This window comes from Larus michahellis, chromosome 5 (assembly GCF_964199755.1).
Source record: "Larus michahellis chromosome 5, bLarMic1.1, whole genome shotgun sequence".
Classification (NCBI taxonomy): Eukaryota; Metazoa; Chordata; class Aves; order Charadriiformes; family Laridae; genus Larus; species Larus michahellis.
The window spans coordinates 50,057,425-50,079,512 of record NC_133900.1 but is presented as its reverse complement, the minus strand read 5'-3'; the positions used below and the strand labels follow the sequence as shown (position 1 = coordinate 50,079,512).

The following is a 22,088-nucleotide window of genomic DNA, read 5'->3' as shown; positions in this document are numbered from 1 at the left end:
GTTTGTTTGTCTCTCTCTATATACGCGCTGCCTATTTCCTTTTTCATTACCACAGCTCCAGTCACCAGGAGGCAGTAACAAATCTCTGCATAATTCAGAGGAGTCAGGGCTGAAAGCTGCTGGCAGTCCCGTGCTCCTCTTGAAGATAATGGTAACAAACCTTTACCGTTTTCAGCATTGCACAGAATCCAGCCAGAATTTTTAAACCCCGGAACCTATCTTGACTCCCCATTTTGTACATGGGAAGAATGAGGTGCTCCAGAATAGCACCTTGCTCCCACTAAAAATATCACCTCCCACACACATTTGTCAGGCAACTGTCTATCTTTAGTCAATAGGAATCGAGAAACTCTTACTCTTTGCTTCAGCTCAGGTACTAGAGAATTAGGACGATGCCTGTTTTAAAACAGAAGCCATTCAAAGGCATACTTCAATGCCTGTCAAATCCATAGTTCCCCAATAGCACTTTCCTCTGCTAAAGAACACATGGCATGACTACAGAGAAAGAATGTTGCAAAGGGGCTACATATACTTCAAAATAATGCTAGTAGAGAGAAGTCAATAATGCCACATAACAATATCAAAGACAAATATAACTCTGTGTTTTGCTTAAGAAATATAAGCATTTTTCATAGTTCTTGATATGTTAAAGGGCAAACTGACATGAACATTATCATTATTTTATTGGAAGTCCATTCAACGAGCACCTAGACTTCAATCATTATGTTTTATACTCCTCAGGGCAGAATAGAGTTATTTCAATACTATCCCTGAAGACTTGAAATTGTCATTTGACTTTACACAGTAGGTCTCTTCAGAAAGAGAAGGTACTGTGTGTATATTTTCAATACAGACCAGTCTTAAGGCTACGTCTTCTCTATACGTCCTTTTCTCTGGTTTATTTCAGCACAACAAGCTCTTAAGTCTAGAGAATCCTTTGGCCACTACCAGATACAGAGTTGTGAAACACCTATTTGGCTTTTTATGTAACAGAAATTAAGATCTATCGTATTGTCAGTAAAGCTGAAATGCAATCTACTTCTTGTTGCTCATGACTTTTAACAAAATACTGGAAATACCATTTTTACCATGCTCAATTTCTTTAATGAACTACTGAAGTACAGCACATGCTCCTTGTTGCCAGTCATCCAGACATTTGCTGTGTGATCACTAGGATAAAGCTCACCAGAAGTCCTGAAACCTGTATTACAGAAATGCTACGTCTGTCATTTCAGCCACTATATAATTTTTCTTGCCTCTCCTAGAGAGGCAAGATGGAAGTCTAGCTGTGCCAATAAGGTCACTTACCTCAACTAACTTGTTGGCGTGTTCACGGAAGACCTGAGCATACTCCTTCACTTCTTTCTCATTACCGCTTTTTGCAGCCTCAATGAGAACCAGTAACGGGACATTGGTCTCGAGGAATGAATCCGATATATGATCCATTACTGCCTTCCGTAGCTGTGACAAAAGAAAGCAGACCAGTAAATAAAAGGAGAATTATCAATATACATTACCACTGTATTCATTGGCTACTTTTATTTAAGCATTGATGTGTCACATCTCACAGCATTGTATGGGAGCTTGGGCTTTTTTCTTTCTTTCTCCCAAGTTATATATTCGCAGCAAGCATACAAATATCAAACACTTAAGGGCCTAGCTCTGCAAAACCCTCCTGAGATTCATGCTGACTCACACATCTAATCCTACTGAACTGAATGGATCTATATAGGACGGTGGTGATTACCCACATAAGACATTGCAAACTGATGAGAATTGAAAGCTGCACGCCACTTTAAAAAACAGTTCAGCTCACTTAAAAGCCAAATATGGATTAAGGAGCTTAACTTCAGGCAACCATTAAAAATATTAGCCTGAATATTTCTAAGCCTTCTCTAATTCCTGCACTGAATAGTATTCTATGCAATAATGAGTATTTAGTTTAGCACATGCCTTGTGCTTCATATTCTCGTTCAAATACCTCCAACAGGTGTAAAGAGAAAACCTTTCTAACCTTTCTAAGAATTTTCCAGGTAGATTAGAAAACATACTATAATTTATTCCAAAGAAAAAAACCACACCCTACAAGTTATTTAAGAACAAACACCTGTTATTTCATAAAAAACATCTGTTTGAAACAATTACCATTAAGAATGATGTCACTAACTTCTTCTCTACCTTGCCAATAACTACTAATTAATGTCAAACGTCACAAAAATTTGAAAGACAGCCAGAAAGATGACTGAAATCTTAAGTAATTCTTCCTGGAAGCTTAATTGTTCTATAGGAGTATGGATTAGAAACGTTTTTAGCATGTTTTCTCCAGCTTTTTTGGTTGTTAAGACTGAAAAACTGCGGACTCAAACACAAGCTGGGAGCTATACAGCCTGGAGGTCTGGCTAGCCACTAGTCTCCTTAAAATAATGCATTTTTAGTTAGATGAAACATCAGGAAAGGTAATTTTCTCTATTTTGCAGTCCAGACAAGAAAGCTCTAGCCAGACGAGGTATCATCAAAATATCCTATCATACTGAAAACTGGTATATTGTTAGGCACTGTAAACACATGATCCAAGATATATTTGCTGTTTGACAGCAGCAATTGTCACCTGTATTTGACTAAGGAGAAATCTAAGTTTGAATATTTCCATTCAGTCCCTGAGTGGTGTAGCAAAAACAAGCAAAGCAAAATAGGATATATTTTTTTGCATGAGGTATTCCTTTTATTTCTATTACAACTAAATCAGCCAATATATTAAGAACAGCAATTCTTAATATCCCTTAAAAATTAATTCGACTCATATTCTACCTGGAAAGTATTTTTCCACTTCCAAAATGATGAAAGGCACTCAGAATAGCTAACAGAATAATACATACACGCTGGGTGGGGGGGAAGAGGGAGAGACGAAGAATATATCAGAGACCTGCCAACAGTTAGGAAGCTGGTGTGTGGTTGCTACCATCTATCTCATTGTCACCTTGTACTCTTTCTTTTTTTCCTCACATCAATCTGTTGATATCCAGTTGCTGACTCTTATTTTATTCTTACATTGAAAGCTCTTTCAGACCATCCTTTGGGTCGGTTTACAGCACATCTTATACAATGAGATCCTGATCCATGAATAGTTTTCATTGACACCATCTCAATACATAAATAAAGACTAACATTTCTCCAAACACATCAAAGCATTGCAAAATAATAAAAAAATACACTAGGAAGTTAAATGTCAGAGAACAGTGCACCAGCATAGCGCTCTGCATTATATGGCTGATAGCTTTCCGATGACTGTGAATATCAGTCCTTCCCTACTAAATGGAGGGTTTCATCTGTATTCTCCCTTCATTAAGGGAGAGATACTGCTAGAAAAGGATCTCCTCACTTTTGCTTAATCAACCTCTGCAGATGTCCATCTCCCTTCCAACACCCGCTGAGAAGCTCTGCTCCCAAGTTAGATGCCTCACTTTTGTACCTACAGTTAGACATTTTGAAGTCCATTGGACCAAAATATACCAAATGGTACCATTTCCAAAGAAACACACAAAGGTTTTAAAAAAAATCCCATGTCGTTCCCACCTCATTCCCAGGGAAAATTCTTAAAAAAAATCCACCTGAACAAGTTCAATGCCGTTATCAATAAAACCTACCACCCACTGCACTGGAAAAAACTATTTTAAATGTTAAATGAACACTGATATTTTCTGTTTATATCATTCCATAAGGAAGTATCTGTTTCAAAGCGTTGTGTTCAATGAACACGCAATTCAATTTTTAATCAAGGTTAATGTGGTGTTATAGATCGGATTAAAACAATATGCCCCATGGAACTGTAAGAAAAGTCTGAGGATGTTTAAGTACGCAGTTTATTTTCATCGGAATTAAATATCTTCAGTCTACAACCACATACTAAAAATCCATAAAAAGGACAGTAAGAGAATCAGCTAACCAGCAATTTGGGGTGTACCACTGTAAATACACAGTACAGTTATATCTGAATAAAAATTAATAGATCTCTTGTTTCTAATGGTAACTGTATGTTGCTTTCTGCAGTTCAGAGTCGCAGCAGCTGAAAACAACCTAAACTGACGTCACAGGTTTGACAAATACAAAATTAACAAATTCTATTTTCTTATGCTGTGTTAATCATAGATGTCAGTAGCATATTTCTGACCTCTCATGTAAACATGCATTATAATTTTGTTAGAAATTGGTTATCGGAGTTTTAGGATGCCCTTGCATTGAAGTTGAAAGGTACAGTTAACGGTTTTTATATACGCAGGAGACCACAAATTTTGCTATCCATCACCACAGGCTATAAAGAATGACTTGACAAAATCATTTGTTAAATGTGACAGGAGTACGAACATAAGACATTCATCCAATAGCTGAAATGGATACATGACAAGGTAATATTAATTGCACAAGACAAGACATTTAAAAGTATTAGCTCAGCATTGCCAGTCTATTTGATCCAATTAGGGCTATTCATCAAGGTAAATAACTACTGGAAAACTAATCTTGTATGTTCCTCTGCATACTGCAACAAAGTCCAGCCAAAGCGATGGCTTATGCATCCAGAAATTTTACTGTTTCATCCAACCAACATCAGCTCAGAAGGGAATGGGAGAATGTGACTTGAATTTAAATGGTCATAAAACATGCAGCAAAAACATGTCAAGTTTTATTCTAAAAACAGCATGAGATCTTGCGCTCGTACGTACATTAACAAATGTCTTTGCAATGCCTTAATTTAGCCTGCATTCTGATATAAATATTAAGACACAAACTATTACTCATAAGACAATGCTTTAGGGTTTTTTTCCCCACTGAATTTTTAAGTTAGAGGTGAATTCAAAGTGTGGGTAGTTTCCACTCCATGAAACTCCATTTGTTAGAGGAAAAAGCACATTAAATAAAGGTCTTGCTTAATTCATTTTGTCATGGAGAAAACTTTATTAATTAGCACACAGCTAAAAGAACAACAAGTTTGCCAGACCAGCACAAAGATATAAAAGGAAAACATCAAGACCTGCAAATATTTTTAAAAGTATGAATGGTGAACCATAAGGCAGATTTTATGTCTTTCCAGTTCAGTCAATTTAGTCAGTTTATGGTGCAGAGTCTGTTGCTGGTTTTGATAGCATCATGTTCTACTGTTCTAAGCACTATTTAGGGCTGTTTTATCATTGTGAATTCACAGCAATAACTGAGCTCAAAGAGGTTAAACTGCCCACTGAAATGATGTTTTCCATGGCTATATAACAATTCTAGAACTAAAGTGTCTCAGTGCTACTTACAGTCTAGTAGAGAATTAAATGTCTAATGCTGACACTGGAAGGTAAAGTCACAGCAGGAGATTAATGACTCTAACAGATTGTTAAACTTTATAAAGACTGGCAGCATAAAGCTATCTGTAACAAAAGTTTACCAAGGAGTACCTTATTCACCATTTTTTGTTTAAGGTGCATTACAAGCTGAACCCAACTCCAGTTTGCAGCTCCAGAGCGCTCCCAAACAAGTATTAATTTAATTGAAAGAGATGAAAATAAAGCCTTCTCCACTGCAGTTAAAGTGTGTCTCTTCCAATATATCGTGAAATTGAGTTCTGGAGAATAAGACAGTGAGTGTTAGAAGCTACTGCAGTATAGCGGCAAAGAGAAAGTCCCAGTAGATTCTGCACACTACAAAACCATCATGACGTGACCAAATCTACCAAAAATTAGTAGATGGACGCTAATGCCATGAATTAGGTATTGATAGATTAAACAGCAAAAAGATTAACATATAAAGCATGTACCACACTTGGACACCCAAACTACAGATTTCTGGAATATACTTCACAAAAATGTTTAAGATTTGAGCCTAAGATAAAAACTCAGGAAGAAATGCTGGTACAAAGACTGATCATACTTCTTCATATATTTTTCTGTGTGTGAGCTTTCTTCTCTCTGAAGAGAAATTTCCCTAGTCAGAGAAAGACTGGGGAGTAATTTACTAATGGAAAGCAACATGAAGTGACAAGTCTTGATCACAGATTTGAAACACACACACAAAAAGTTCCTGCTAGTTGTAGGTCACTACAAAGGATTCCTCAAAATGGTATATGGCCAGAATCACAGAAGCTACCAAGTACATAGGTACTTAATCCTCATTAATATCTTCTTTTGTTGTTGTTTTGTGTTTTATCAATTTTCGTGACTTATAAATTTTATATCGCCCTTTCAAAAATTAATTTTTTGCAAGAGCAACCCCTGGGCTTGCTAACAACATTAGGGCAGTTACATGAAAGCAGATAAAAATATAGAAAGTTGGGGGACAGACATCCACACACCCCTCAAATATACAAGTAATATCAAGGAAAGAACTCTGTCTTATTTTGTGTCTGGATAGAACAATAAAATCCTAAAGCTGGTTGGAGTGCTGCGATAGTACCAAACATTTACTATTTCTAACAATAAAGAATGATTGAGGGATTTAAAGAGGTAGAGGACAGCACAGAGATTACTGTTGAAAAATGCTGGAAAAACAGGAGGACAGAAATACAGGCAAGGACTGAACTGTCAATGAAGCCAAAATAATCCGGAAGTGAAAGAGAGTGATTAACTTTTGCATTTTGTATGACCTGGGAGGGTAGAGTTGTGACAAGGAGAACATGGAAGGATGAAGTTGCAGAACAGGACATTACACACAGGAACAAAGATGGCAGCAAAGATTGTAGGAGGTTACCCAGACAGAAAAGAAAGTTGAGTGCAACGTGTCAAAGACGTCACAAAGATTGCAAGCCTAGAGGGTCTGATGCAAAACAGGAGAGAGATGTGACATAAAGGAGGGTAATGAAGAATAAAAGTCATGGATTCAAAATCCACGGATTAAACAGAGAATCACAATACACTGTGTATCTTTACGTATTGTCTTAGGCTCTCTTGGACTGATATTTAAATCAAGAAGCTTTATTGGGTTTTTAGAAATATAGTAAATAAGATGAAAAATTGGGGACATAACTCTTTTGAGGAAGTTAAATAGCTATTTGGTCACAAATGGGAAGGAAGTTTTCTACGAAAACCCCTCGTGAAGTTATCTTTACTATGATAAGCATGTATAGTAACTTCACTTAAAAGCGTTCCCACCTACCCCAGCTGCATGAACAGCCTGACATACTAAATATTATCATTAGCTTCTCTAAGACCTAGAGATTTAGCCCCAATGAAGGCTGATGACAGCTGTCTTTGGTAGAGCTATCTATTGGAGTTCCAGACAAAGGCTGAAATAAGATTAAAAATTGATTGTGTTCTGCAAAAATGGATTTCTCATCATCCTTTTCAAGAGTCACTCAAAGTCACAAACTGAACCTGCCCCATGGACAGAGATGATTGCTATCTGATACTATCAATTATCATTCATACCTTTCACAAAAGCCCTTTCTGCAGTGAGATCACAGCCTGGGTTTTTTTCTTGGGCTTGTTTTATTGGGGTTTTTGTTGTTTTTATTTTGTTTTGTTTTCTTCTCCTTTGCAGTAATTTCTATAAAGCAAAAACTGAACCCAAAACTTTTTATATTTCTGGTTGCTTAAGAACAAGTAACATTAAAGACATTTTATAATACTTAAAAATAGTGTTACTGAATAAAATTAATGTCAATTACAAACAAAAAAAAAAAGCAATGCTGAAATCCCATTTGGAAATTAAATTCACATACTTTGCCATTGCTCATAAATCCATTAGGAGGACAGAATTACAGAAGTCTTTGTAAAAGGACTATGTTTTCCTCTGCATTTATAGTGCTCCCTACCTCATGCTTCTGCATTATAGATAATGAACATCAAAATTTGAAGCTGTGTTTATGAATCCAAGCTTCTATAAGTTTATTTAGCTGACGTGACTACAGGTCATTCTCTGGTTGACACTACAGAACAGTAAGAGCTTCTTTATGTAAAACTATCATCAATAGAAATTTTTTTGGAATAAATTTTGGGGTTTTTTTTGTTCATTTGGTTTGATTTTTTTTTTTTTTGAGTAGCAACATTATACACTTCTGTTGAACTTCTCCAAACACTTCTCCAGTGTCCCTCATTAAAAAGAGTTTTAGAAACTCCATACTTGTTTCTCTGCAGTGATTACAGAGCTAGGCATCCTCTAAAGTTCCTGGACTGAGAACAAAGATTTGCTGAAATATGTGAGCTTTTACGAAGACTCATTATTTGAAGAATAACAGACAAACTCTGTGCAGTAATCTACTCTAACGCAATATAGCTGTCACTGGATTTTGTTTCATAATTCCTTACAAGCCACTTTGAAAGGTCAACCCTCTGGTGCTCACAACTTCATTCAGTTAAAATAAATAAATAAATAAAATGAAGTCTCTATTTCAAAAAGCAAAAACAGCTATAGCTATTACACTCTTCGTATTTTGCCAGAAAAAAATAACCCATTACTACTATTATGTTGCAAATAAAACTTTCCTGCATTTGACGAAAATATTACACACTGTGGTCTTACACAAAACCACCTGATATGGGTATAGTTTCCAGAACTATGGCACCATATGTGCATCAGTAAACATTATGTGTAAAGTAAATTAAACCGAGTCTTATAATTAGGCAGTAAGGAAATTACTGCAGACCCGAAGAGTAAATCAGCAATGTTAAAACACTCTCCATTTCCTCCAAAGCACTTCTGAGCACCATAAAAACCTCAATGTCACAGTGATAAACATCTAGAAGAAACGCATTTTGAGGGAGGCAGACACGTGCATTCAAACAAGTTCAAGTCAATACCACGATTAAGTGCAATTTAAATAACAGTTCATTGCCTCTAACATTTTAGATCAGATTTTTAGACATTTTTCTACAACTGCTTTCCTAAAGTAAATACACCAGTTAGTCTACCAAATGGGAGCAGACAAAAAGTGGATGCAGAAATGAACTGCATGCCAGGGGCTTACAGTTCTTTCAGTCCTAGCTGGTGAAATTCGGAGTTTGCCTACTTATGTTGCTTTAAGGAGTGTCTATGAATTCAGTGGAAGCTAGAAGAGCAGAGGACTTTATCAAGTGGAGCATTACTCTCCCTGCTTTATAATTCAGTACTACTCAAGCCTCCTGTCTAGTAGTTTTGTACAAGCTGCTAGACAAACCAAATAAAGAAGTACTGATGTATATGCAACGCGGCGCAACCATATTGAATGAATACAAGAAATAAACAAGTAGTGCTGGCAAGAAATAAATCTGTATTAGCATTTGATAGACTACTTTCAGAAAGCCACTTCCAGATTTCCATAATCAAGAGCACTAGAGTCCCTGCAGGTGAAAACATAACCTATTAAGCAACAAGGAAAAGGTGATGAGTTTCTAATGAGCAAGGGCGGATGCCTTATGTTCAAACACATTTAGATTGACTTATGACCGGCTCCCTTTAAAAAAAGCCAACATTTTTTTCAAGAAGCATTTTCATGCAACAGAATGAAGCAATATTACCGACGACACTGCGCTTTCCCTTGGGAACAACCAATACCTTATCTTTGGTAATATAGCACAACCTTAGCAAGACTCATGCGGATCATCTTTTTAAGTATGACCTTGCTTCAACCTTGCCTTTGCAAAATAAATCTTTAGTAAACATTCACACAACACTAAATTTTGAAGTTACAACCTTCTTAGATATTCTGTTACTACTTAACACTTGCATGAAGTTTTGCATCTTAAAAACACTGTATCAACTCTCTTACAAATTCTCAGTTGGTAGGTAAGGTCCATGACCCTCTCTCCCTGTGTTTTTAGCCCTCCTTAAATTATACAGATCTTGATTTAGAAAAAGCCACCTTCAGGATTTATAACCTTAACCGGTGCCCTCCTGCCTGCAAAAAAGGGGCACATCAGAACCTTCTTTTACAGTAATGAGAGGCAGGGCTTGCTTCCCCAGCCCTCCAAGAAGCGCACCTATTGCTGTAGTGTTGACTGGCTCTATAGCTTGAAAGCAAAAGGATTAGTCATGTAAGCCCACCTTTAGGCTCCTACCTTTTGGGTGCCAATATTAGGAAGCAGCTTGTTCATGACTCCCTACATATGAAAAAAGATGAGCTTTTGCGAAATAGGTCCTTGAAACCCCAAACCACCCTCTGAAAATGAACTCTCTATTGACTGTATAGGAGATTGAAGGAAAACCAGCTTCCTTATATTATCACCCAATTTCCATACTTGAAATCAGCTGGTGGGAATTCTCAGGGTTCTCTTTTTTTCTCTTCCCCCCACTCCCTCGATATGAGCTTTTATTTCTTTGGATGCATTGATCAGCTTCTCAAGGAAGCTAGAAAGAATTGGTTATCTAATATCTATTAAGCTTGATTAGAATTGGGTTCACTGTTTTCTTCTGAAGATCTTAGTTTTGTTTTGCTTTCTGAGCATTCATACTTTCCTTGGGCTTATATCTTAACGTACAGATGCTGTGTACCTCTTCAAGCTGGTACAACACTGAATACCTAAGCTGAGGCAGCTTCACCTCCATAAGCAACTTTATTTTTGTGTGTTTCAGATTATTCTTCCAAAAACCAGACAATAAATCTTGCTTGTCTTTGTAAAGCATTTTAGAAGGGAGAGAGGATAAAAAAAATTTAAGTCAGTAAATCATGAGTCAGGACAGCAAGATTTAATTTCTAGGTGCCATTGGCCCTTTCTACAGCATTTGACAAGTCATCTGGTCTGTATATGAGACAGTAGCTTGGCTGCAAAATAATGATGATGACAAAATTTCCTCTTTTTGGGGGGTCCTGTGTTTTTTTCAAAGTATTTACATACTATAAAGATGCAAGCTATGCATATAATTGAAGAGAGAGATTTAAGTCCACCGACCAAAAATATTATTGCCTATAATTTGCATTGTATGTGTTATCTGTGATAAAATATGTTCCAACAGAACACGTTTTTTCAGTTTTAGGTGTCCCTTTAGTCTAATTGCATGAACTAATATTCATGGTTTTTATTCTGAGAGTCTCTTTAGAGGCTATCTACGTCAATTTTTGGCACATTTTAAAGTGCTAACCAATTTTTTTACCGCAAATTCATAGCATTCATAACAGTAGCGATACAACTTAATCTAAGTGGAAGTGACTGATGTAAAAAGCAAATGGTGATACGCTGCCTCTCATGAGCTAGGAAAAAAAAAATATGACAAAGAAACCTAAGAACATTATGAAGCCTGTTATCTAATTCAAACTGTCGTAACTCATGTTAAAGAAAGTACACTGAATTGCGAGTGCTTCCAGAGACATAAGAAGTAGGTAAAAACCAAATTTGCATGAATAAATTACCAGATGTGTGTTTTTCATCCGCCTTTAACCTTTTAAAACTTTGACTTGTAGTTTAATATAGCTACTGAAACAGTACTATAAAGGACTAAAAGATGAGGAACATAATAATTGTAGCTGTGCAGCTGAAGGGAGGTATGCTGGAGAATATGGCTGGTAACAGACTAATGAATATCATGTCTGTAGTCCACCAAGCGTCTTACAAAGGTATTTGTGAGAGCACAGCTTAGCATGCGGGTAATGTTAATGACCAACCAAAAATACATAAAGGTCTTGTGAAAGGATGCGCTAACTACATGATACATAAAGAATTGATTAGATGTATAGAAAGGGAAAACATGACTTGGATTTTTTATATATTTTTTTTTAATTTATGTTGCTGCAAAGTATGAACAAGTCTGTGTGTGTGGCTGGTAGAAAGACACTATAGCACAGTCATTATTAATATTAGTTTATGCCTAAATGGCTAAACCTAATCCTGAGTATCCAAAAGTGTGTCACTATTCCTAGGGTGCTAGTAATGACTATTAGAAAAAAGCAGACACTGGGAAGAAGCAATCACTATCTTAACCTCCATCAATATTCATAAGAAAGACGCAGACAACTCATTCAAAGTAATACAGAAATCGTGGAAGAGCCTATCTTTCAGCTTTCAGTCTACAAAGTAGCTGAAATTAAATAACCAACTTTTTAAGGACAAACTACAGCCATGCTGTGAAACCCATTCTTGGAAAATCACATGGGAAAACAAGCTATATGTTGCTGTAGAAAACACATTGAAGGGTTTATTTATGGATAATAACATGCTATAGTTATACAATAGCAATATTGCTAGCAATGTAGAACAGTGGTGGGTCCTAAAATTAAATATACCTTTGAATATTTGGAGTGTTCTTGCGGATAACAGAGATAACCAGAACAGGACCATACTCTTGACCATAAAGGCTTCTGTTTCTAGACTGGTTTTCTGAGGAAATGAGGCTTATTACAGTAACTCTGTTCATTTTTCCAAATAACATTTTAATCTGTTGGCCAATTTTAAAACCATCTGACAGACAAAAAGGGTCTTCAGGATGCTAAATACCTTAAGTTTGATGAAAAATTGTCTGGGTGGGAGAAGAGTGACCCGAATTAGAGTCCTGTGGAGGGAAATTTGTAATGTGAAGTCTGTAGCTGGCTGGTTAGCGTACCAACATAGGTACCAGCTGGCCAACCACTACACGGGTACCAGCCGGCCAGTTGGCAGAACAGGTGCCAAAACCAGCCTCACATCTCCCTGCATTTCACCAGCCAGCCTGGAGTAACAAGTGAGCTACAGCAGAAGAGGTGACAGCAGAGAGAAGCATGGATGGGAGAAAATGAGAAAAAACATGAAAACCAGAGAACATTAGGGAGGACCTGAGATTATTGCTGTAGGAAGCCCTATACAGACAGTACAATGCTATGGAAAGCAAGACTTCATTGATTCAGCTGTTCGCAATTTTGTTTTTCAGCCCTATGTCTACACAATATCTATTCCTCAGACGTTTGTAGGATGCTGTCTGGAAAAGACAGTCTGCGAAGAGGATATTTTTGGTAAAAAGAAATGCTAAATCAGAATGTTTTACCTTAGAGAGTTGTCTGAAAAATTCGTCAAGCCATGAGAACATGCACAGGTATTTCGAGTCCAGAAATGATGACAGCTTTCCGTATTCAAAATCACCATCCTAGCTACTAACTGTATGTAGCTAATAATAGGATCTTGATGTTATTTGGCTTTTTGTGGCACCTGACCAACAGGTTGAACTGGATTGCACCCAAAAATACAACCTAAGGTCACTAAACAATAATCAGATGGCAAAAAATACCTTTTGATACTGCACACATAGACCTAGATACCTAACTGTAACATTAATTTCTATTAGACATCCACTCCATTAAAATAAAAGCCCAGGATATCAGTCTAAACTTTTAAAGTATTTCTCAAGATGCAAGTGGTAATGTAGTTATTCCTGGACTTTCCACCTCACATTTCCTATGAATACATTTTAAAATAAAGTGTTCTTGCCTGAAACCGCAAGGAGAACCAGAAATCCTCCTTTAAGAAAAATATAGTACTTTTTAATTTTTTCTATATTCTACTTTGGAATGAAACCCGGAAATTTCAAAATTATTAAAACACCTTAAAACAATGGAAAACATTATTGACAACATTATTAATATATTTGCAATGCAAAGCTAAAATAAAGTACTAACTTTCAAAATGAAAATTTGGAATTAGTGAAAATAATCCAAATTGACTTTTCAACATCATCAGGCTTTTTTTTTTAATTTAATTTTATTTTCAAAATTCAATTTCTGGATAATTTCTGATGTTTTTCCAGTTTTAAAGAAAGTGAAAATTTTCTGTTGAGTATTTGTTTCATAAAGTATTTCTAACTAGCTTCAGTAATGACATAAACCTAAGTCTGCGGGACCTGGATGGATTTTCTTTAACAGCTATACGAGAGCATCATTTCCAGTATAAAGTGAGAATTGCTGGTAAAAAATCTTCCTATTTCTTTACGATTCCTTCCACTTGGGAGGCATACAAACTATTAGTCTGGCTTGAATGGACAAAAATGAAGAATTATTTGATTTCAATCTACTGTACGGAATACCACAGACTGGCTGCTCTGTTAAAATTAATAGCAGCACAGATATCTGCTCTTTAAGAGAAAACTAATGGGTTTGGTTATTATACCTTGCAGGGAAACCAACTGGCTAATACACACTGAACAAGCTCAACTGATGAACTGGAACAGGACATGAGGCAAAGAGACGGTGGCAGCAGGGCAGGAGGCAGCGGCACTAACAGGTGGGACACCAGTGGTGGTGACAGCAGAACAGCTGGTGCCCTGCTCATACAACTCCAAATGATCTATAGACCGTGTTGGTCCTCACTAGGCATCCAGTTTGTGTGTTAGCCAAACTCTTTGGTGTGTCCTTCCTGCTTATCTTTGTTTCAATGTCACCGCAGAGTTGCAATGCTTGAAATACTGGGTGTGCGTGCTGTTTTATGATTAGCTGTACTGCTGAAACTATAGGGTTAGTATTTATATTTTTTCCTATGGAGGTAAAACAAACAAACAAAATAACTGGCTTCAACTGCTGCTGTTCTACTGTTCTAGCTTGCTGTTCCACACAGTGAAAGATGCTTTTCTTTAGCTTTTAGGTTTTGCTTTTTCTTTTTTTTTTTTTTTTTTTCACAACAGACTTGTGTATTGGGGAGGGAAAAGACCTCAAATCCTGCCAATTGGCACAACTTGTTAGCAGACACAGATCTCTGTGCTTTTTCCAAATTGTTCAAAATAAAGTAAGAAATGGCAGCAGTAAGCTATGGACTGGTGAGACTTGTCTGCTTCCAAGAACTTGTTCAGTCTGACTTAGGCTGATGTTCTTACTGGCAGTTTATATTAAGACGTATAATTAGATCTCCATAATAGTTTCCAATGCCCAGGAGAGTTTAAATGATGAGTATAAAAGATGTAATTCCATCAGAACAGGAAATATTGATGTGACTGTAAATTGTGAGAAGGAATTTTAGCACCATGTATTCCAATGACAATCATTTCACATGTCTGTGTGTTCTGTAGATAATCAAATAAAATCTCAGAAATAAAGAGCTAAGTAACCTGGGGAGAGAAAGAAAAATCAGTCTTAGATGGTTGACGACTGAAGCCTTGCAAAGGAGCCTGACTGCCAAATGAAATATATATACCTTCTTCATTACCAAAACATATTTTGTAGATTGTCCAGTTTTATGGCGATAACATTAAGCTTCATAAATCTGACAAGCAAGGGTGCTTTAAAAGGGATTCATTAAAAATAAAAGGCATTATGGTATTCAAAGTTGGTTGTCTCTCCCATGATTTAGCCCAGAATAGAATGACTGAAATAGTATAACACTGCAATCTCAACTGTGGTTCATTTCTTAATCTTAAAGATGCTCTCCCCAGCCGTTAAACTAAGCCTTCAGTGACATCCACATATTTTGAAATTTAGCAGGGGATGTATAGGCAGGTCTGGGTAGGTACATGCATATGTACTGTTGATTATACATGCGGTGAAGTAAAACATTGATTATAGTTCTAAACCCTAATAATTTATAGTCAGAATACACTTTGCTGAAAGCAGAGACTCCATCTTCCTCTATGCTTGTGCAAAACCTAGCACAATTATGATCTAATCTTGATTAGTTTATTAGCAACTGCCAAAATTTAATAAACATTATACCTACGTGATTAACTTTCATAAAAATCAGAAACTGTATTAAAAGCTTCATCTCCAAGCAGGAAAATATTTATATATGTGCTTCACTTTACCCACATACAGGGTTCCAACCTTTCCGAGATTGAACGCAACACCCATGGGGCTGAAAATATATGAAAAGCAGTTTATTAAGAAAGGTGCCATTTTGATGTCACGTTTCTGAGTAAATTTGGCTTTAGAGATGAGTAATTCAGGCAACTGCTGAGAGGCTCACACAGAACAGCAACTCATGTGTTAGTCTGCTACTTCCTTCAAGTAATAAGAACAGAGGTGGGAGGCAACACATGGTACAAGCTCCACTGCAGAACCTAGGATCCCACAAATTTGGAGGTCAGAACAGCGGAGATCTTTCTTCTGTCATTAGCTGAGCAACAGATGTGATGCTAGGCTTTATAGAGGAGAGTCAATGATTCATATTGTCTCTAAGTTCATTGCAATATTTTTATTATTTTGAGAAATAAGCTCTGAGAATACGATCCTCCAACACATTTGCTGAGAGTTAAGGAAGAGATTAAAATGAGCCGAATTTTAGCAGTGCAGAGCACTGATTTCAAAATGCCTATAGGGGCCACTCTTTCTGAAACTATCATGTTGCAAATGCGTATCTGAAGATATGTCAAGTCCTTACTTGGTGTTGCATGTATGTGGATTTTGGATCAACCTTTGATTGGCCAGGTAGTCTTTTATTATTATTATTATTTTTACAGAAAAAGCAGAATTGGGATCATCTCAAAAGGAGAAAAAAGAAATAAAAAGAGGCAATCCCTCCTCCTTTATCTTCAAAAATTTACAGAGAAACCCATAGAGGGTTTCTCCCTTTTGTTTGCCAGTCTCCCTTCTATTCTTTTCCATCTCAAGCTTTTTGAACAAATCTTTCAGTCAAACACAATGATAAATGTAATATAAGAAAGTCAACCTCTATGGTTTAAACTATGCTTTATGTAAGAAAAAATGAGGTATTGTTTTTGCAGAGGAACAATTTGGCCAGTCTGCAAGTGGCCAGGGAACGATTAACAACACAAAGGCTTATCAGAAGACATGCAAGAATGCTCATCCCTTAGACAAAGGAGAAACCAGTCTATGCCAGATCGGTGGTTTAACCGGAGGAGGAACGTTTAACTAAGACCGGCAACCTTGACCAATACTACCAAAAAAGGGAAGAAATAAACAGGTGAAGTAAGAGGTTTAGGTGGGGTGATGGGGAGAAGTAAACAGAGGCGGAACAAACAGAAGTAGTTTTAGGCGAATCAAATAGACTGCAACCCCTGAAGTACCTAGCCAATGGGGAAACAGGGGAGGGAAACTTTGGCCACGAATAGGAAATAAACTATTTTGGGAACTCAGGTGTGCCTGCTTGCTGGGTCACCTGTTCTTGCAAGAATGGTTAAATAAAATGTGCTTCGCATCGATCACTGCCTGAGCCATTATTGGATAAGGAGCGTTTCTCACATTTACAGCTATTCACAGAATCATAGAAAGGTGTGGGTGAAAATTCCCTTTAACAGTCATCTAGTCCAACCCCCCTGCAAAGAGCAGGGACATCTTCAACTAGATCAGGTTGCTCAGATCCCTGTCCAACCTGACCTTGAATGTTTCCAGGGATGAGGCATCTACCACCTCTCTGGGCAAGCTGTTATTTATTAACCTTCTCCGTATCTTCATAGGATCTTTATTTAATGCGTTACCTTGAAAGTTTTCCTTGAAAATATTCTACTCATACAAACTTTTTCATTTTCTGCTCATCATTCCTGGTATTTCAATGAGAGTATTCAAATAAATACAACTAAGCACATATGTCGGTGTTTTTATGACTGGGGTTGCTGGGCTGCAAAGGCAGTGAAGATCTGGCCAATCTGCCTACCCTCCCACATATTAAGACCATTGGGGGTTACACTTGGAATATGGTTTAGTCTCCCTTTTTTTTGGCTCAGGAAATACTAGTCCTTTGCTTAATGTCAAGTGTAATGTAGTGCCATATCTAAGTAAGGATACAAATACTTTATACCTCTACAAGTGGCAAAACCAGTCAAATTGAAAAGCAATGACTTCCTTGGAAAATCAAGCAGCATTATAAAAAAACTAGATTACCTGTCTTCGAAGGTCCCGTGTTTTCTTGGTCATCTTGTCAATAGCAATGTTGAGTGGGTCCCCCTTCTCCTTCCTTCCGGTCTGTTAAAAATGAGATTTTGGAGTTAGAGAAAAACACTCCAGAAAATATACACTTTTAAAAAAATAGTACAGATTTATCAAAGGAAATCTATGCATCTTTTTGTTTGCTTCCATCAAGTTGTTATTTCAAATGGAGTGTTTTAAACATGTTTACATGTGGGGGGCATAGCAGATTATTTTAAAACAATCCTAAAATGATAAAAAGAAAGATTAAGGTGACTCACTGGAGAGTTCAGAACTTTTCCAACAACAAATTATGTGCATATATTATAGCCCATGCTCCAAAAATCTGGCAAGACCTTTCACTATAAAACGAATATTAAGAGTTTCTAATCTCCATCCTGCCAGGCACTGGGAATGTTAAACATGATAATAAGCAGCAACACAGCTTGAGGACAGACGGAAAATGGTCCCTACGCCTGTAACAGGAATCATATTGGCAGACATTAGGTGCAGCATAAAGAAGACTTCCACTTAAAACATTTTCCTGCAGGAAGCCTCAAAGCAAAAATTCTCATGAAGATTAAAAAGGGGGAAAAAGCTTTTTGTAGGTCATAATGAATGGAAAAAAAATATTTTTTTTAGGTTCAATGGCACAAAAAGCATTAAGTGACTTTGTCAGCTGTATTACCTTTCTCTTAAGAGAAAACTGCTTCTGTAAAGATTTGTCACATCTCTTACCACATTGAACTCTGTTTGATAGCTTTTCCTCAAGAATCAAAATGATCTTCCATTCTTTCCATCAGTACTCTTTCCTTCCCAATGCTGTTTTCAAATACTCCTATTTAGAATTGTTCCTTGCATATGATTAAGAGTGATTTTCTATTTCCAGCTGAGCCTAATAGCATACTTTTCTGGGAACTATTGAGAAGTCAGTTTTGGGGTGGGATGGGGATTAAACAGACCCTTTCAATAATCATCTCCGAAATGTACAGCACCGTTATCAGCTCTACATGGCCACATTGGCAAGTGGCCTGGGTTCCAGTCTTCTGTTTCAAGCATTCATTCGAGGGAACGCCTGCTTTCTATTATTGTCTGTAATTCAAATTATGATATGAGGCCAATGCATTTATCATCATTTAGAGATCTGTAAAACCCATCCCCTTTTTTTATTTAGAAATTCAAACACAAAAATATCAAGTGACACCAGAATTTAATATAAAACATAAATTTACCTCTTAGGTTTTTAAAAAGAATTCATTACAAATTCTGGAGTTACTCATACGAATTGACACCAGAAAAGAGAGAAAAAGTGTTTGCTATGACACAAGAGGAGGCATCTGTGTAACCCGCTGATATTTTTATTTCACTTTTCTTGTGTTCATCCTTTGACTGAGTTCTTCTGGTCTCCAGCTAAAGAACTACAGGTCTTTAGCCTAAGTAATTCCAGCACATGCTTTTAGTTTTAGATGCCCTGAATTCAGTCCCTGGTATTTGGTCCAAGACAGCAGCTGTCATATGTGCACATAAGCTATAGCTTTTCAAGCTGAAATTCCACAATGTAAACGAGGCAGACCTGGGCAGATAAGTTTGGTATAGGAAGCCTTTCCTAACCGTTGAAATAGTACAACAGGGACTGCCAGATGAGCTAGTCTCAGCCAGGTTCCTAGTCTCTTAGACTACAAAGCTATATTCTAAGAAAATTTTCAATTACTCCAGCTGTGTGCAGTGTACTAGTTGAACCAAGTATCCTTGGTGACATTATCGTTCTGGGACACTTTATTTTCCCAGTCAAATAATTCAATTTCTGTAATATTGTTTAAATTCTTCTCTTCCTTCTCATTGTTTAAGCTTTAATGCATTGGCTTAGGAAGATAGATAACCACACAAAATGTTTTAAGGCCTTTTTTGCTGGGGCAAAGATAACCTTTTTTTTTCCTGCCATAAAATCAGGGAAGAATTTGCTGAACTGTGCATATTGTAGTGACTATTAACACAATGTAAATAATCAAAAAGCAAACGTCATTTTATAGCTCTCAATCAAAATAACTAGCTAACGCTTAACAATTCTCCTTCATTGATCTCATGCAGGGCAGATGTATTTTGTGTTCACCATGACATGCAAGGTCAAGCACTTAATGCTTGGCACCTATTTAGGGAGTCAGGAAATTGTCCTGAATAGGAACTTGGGACTTCTTTCAGGGTAGTCAGCTACAGGATATAATGACACTCAATAAATTAGGCATCTGATAAACTGTACTGTTTAGGAGCAGATGCTCCTCATATTCCCTAAATGGTCATTGGAAAAAAGTAGAAATTTTGAGATTCACTTAAAAGGTCGTAATTTAGGTTCCCAAACTGGTTGTTTTGTAATACTTGTAGGAGGAAACTATAACTGAGAGTAGGCCCATGGTAGCCTACAGCTTACACCTCTCTTAAGGCTCTCTTCAAATTTATCCTGCGACTTTTTCAGTCTAGTTTTAAATTACATAAAAAGTGGCCCTTAGGGTACATCCTATTGTGAAACACAAGACAAATGGGAAGCCTTCTGTGACCCTTAGGCCACACAACCCGAACTGTCAATATCCATCTGGTCAGCCCCTTCTCCCTCCAAAACAGAGAAAAGCCTCATAAATATTGCTTACTGAAAAAGTCCCTGCTCTGTGCAATTGCCTGAATCATGACCATACGCTGTCTGATATGCTAAATGGCACAAACCAGTCTCTGCTGGCAAACAGGATACCAAACCAAGCGGAGACAGATCCAGTTGAGCTCTCTCAATGGTAATATTTTATTAACATATATGAATATGGATTAAGTCATAGAGACACTTCTCATGATCTGCACAATTTTTACTTATCAGGCAATTTTGAGCATCCTTCACCTTTTATAAAATGGCTACTGCCTTTTAATCTGGATGCAAACCCCCTTCTTCACTGTATGATTTCAAAGAAGGAGAAATTTGTTTAGTAAATCACATTATTGAAAAATAAATAGCATGGCATGTGATGTTACATAGCTACAGGCAGGTCTGTCAAATACCATCTGCTCTGTGCTGAAAATATAAGTTTATTAAAGTTTATTTATTTAAATCCTTAAATACTCTTATACTAATGCTGCTCTATGATAAATTTTTGGCCTTCATTCCTAGAAAGGATAGAAAGGAATATAGTAGTTTCCTGTGTTTCTGAAAAAAACATAAAGCTTGGTATTGAGCCTCATAGCATTTCTCTGTTAATCTTTTTCTGCAAAGGGAAGAAAGATACTTTGGAGATGGGATAAAAAGGAAGTAAAAATTGCTGCTGGCATTGGCTTAACGGGAGAAGGAGGAGAAATGCACAGAATTCCTTGAATGCCAAAATACTGGTATTCAGAGTTCCTGTGAACAGAATTACATCTATTCATGGTGTAATAAGGAAAACTCTGCTACAGGAGAATATAATAATTAGCTCTCTGATTTCTAGTGACCATTAACGGCATTTGCCTACTAGTTTTACCCAGGATTTTTTCAAATGATTCTCTCAATATGTGTTACTCCCACCCTAATTTCCTAAGAGCTTTTCCCTGACTGATTTATTCTCACTTGATCAGCATGAGCCAATTTCCCTGGGCTCCTGACCAGGGGCTGTGCAGTCTACGGAGTCTCCCAGGTTAGGAATGGGTCTTCCATTGTATTTCTACCCCAAGCCTGCAGTCTCCCTCTCAGATCACACAACATAAGATCCAGCTCCCTGAATGTATTTTTCAAGCACTTATAAGACTGATTTTCCACTGGCATGATAAGTTAAGTAGTTTTTCAACACATCCATGTCCAGTTAGTGGAAGAAATCTCAGTATGGTCTTTTTACTCTAGAAAATGTCTGCAGTCGCAACCACTGACAACAATATTACTTGGACAATAAAACAAATACAGAATACAATCATCACCTTCCTTACATTAAGCAAAGTTTAAAACTGCATAATACTCAGGTAAGCACTTAGTTAGATGGGGAACTTCAACTTCATATAGTTAGGAATGGAAATAATAACTAAAAGCACCTAAGGATGGTAAGAAATTTCAGCATCTGCTAGAATGATATCTGCTAAGATATAGGTCTGTTTTTCCTCTTGAAAAAAGACCTTTTTTTCCCCCCTCCTTTTTGTCTTTTCATGAGCTGTTCACAGTTTATACTGTTGAAGTAAAATAAAAATCTCCCAAAATATTTTTCACAACTATTAAGGACATTTATATCACACAAATTGCTCATTACAGGATTGTACATCAGCAGTGAAGTACTTAGAATCATAGAATCTTCATGGTTGGAAAGGACCTATGAGACCATCGAGTCCAACCATACACACACACACACAAAAACACCAAAAAACAAACAAACAAACAAAATCCTACAACCTACAA

General features: G+C 36.9%; 1 protein-coding gene across 4 annotated transcripts in view; it reads right to left on the bottom strand.

Annotated features, from left to right (window-relative positions):
* CTNNA2 (catenin alpha 2) overlaps positions 1–22,088 on the bottom strand; it is a 516,068-nt gene that overhangs the window by 108,143 nt on the left and 385,837 nt on the right. For 3 of the 4 annotated variants that reach the window (XM_074587252.1, XM_074587254.1, XM_074587251.1), the window contains 2 exons: positions 17,672–17,752; positions 1,309–1,461 (listed from right to left, as the gene is read on the bottom strand). In XM_074587252.1, coding sequence (XP_074443353.1) covers positions 1,309–1,461; positions 17,672–17,752 — 234 coding nt within the window. Of the gene's footprint in view, positions 1–1,308; positions 1,462–10,007; positions 10,126–17,671; positions 17,753–22,088 lie in introns of those variants that run through there. The other variant, XM_074587253.1, reaches the window with a different exon arrangement.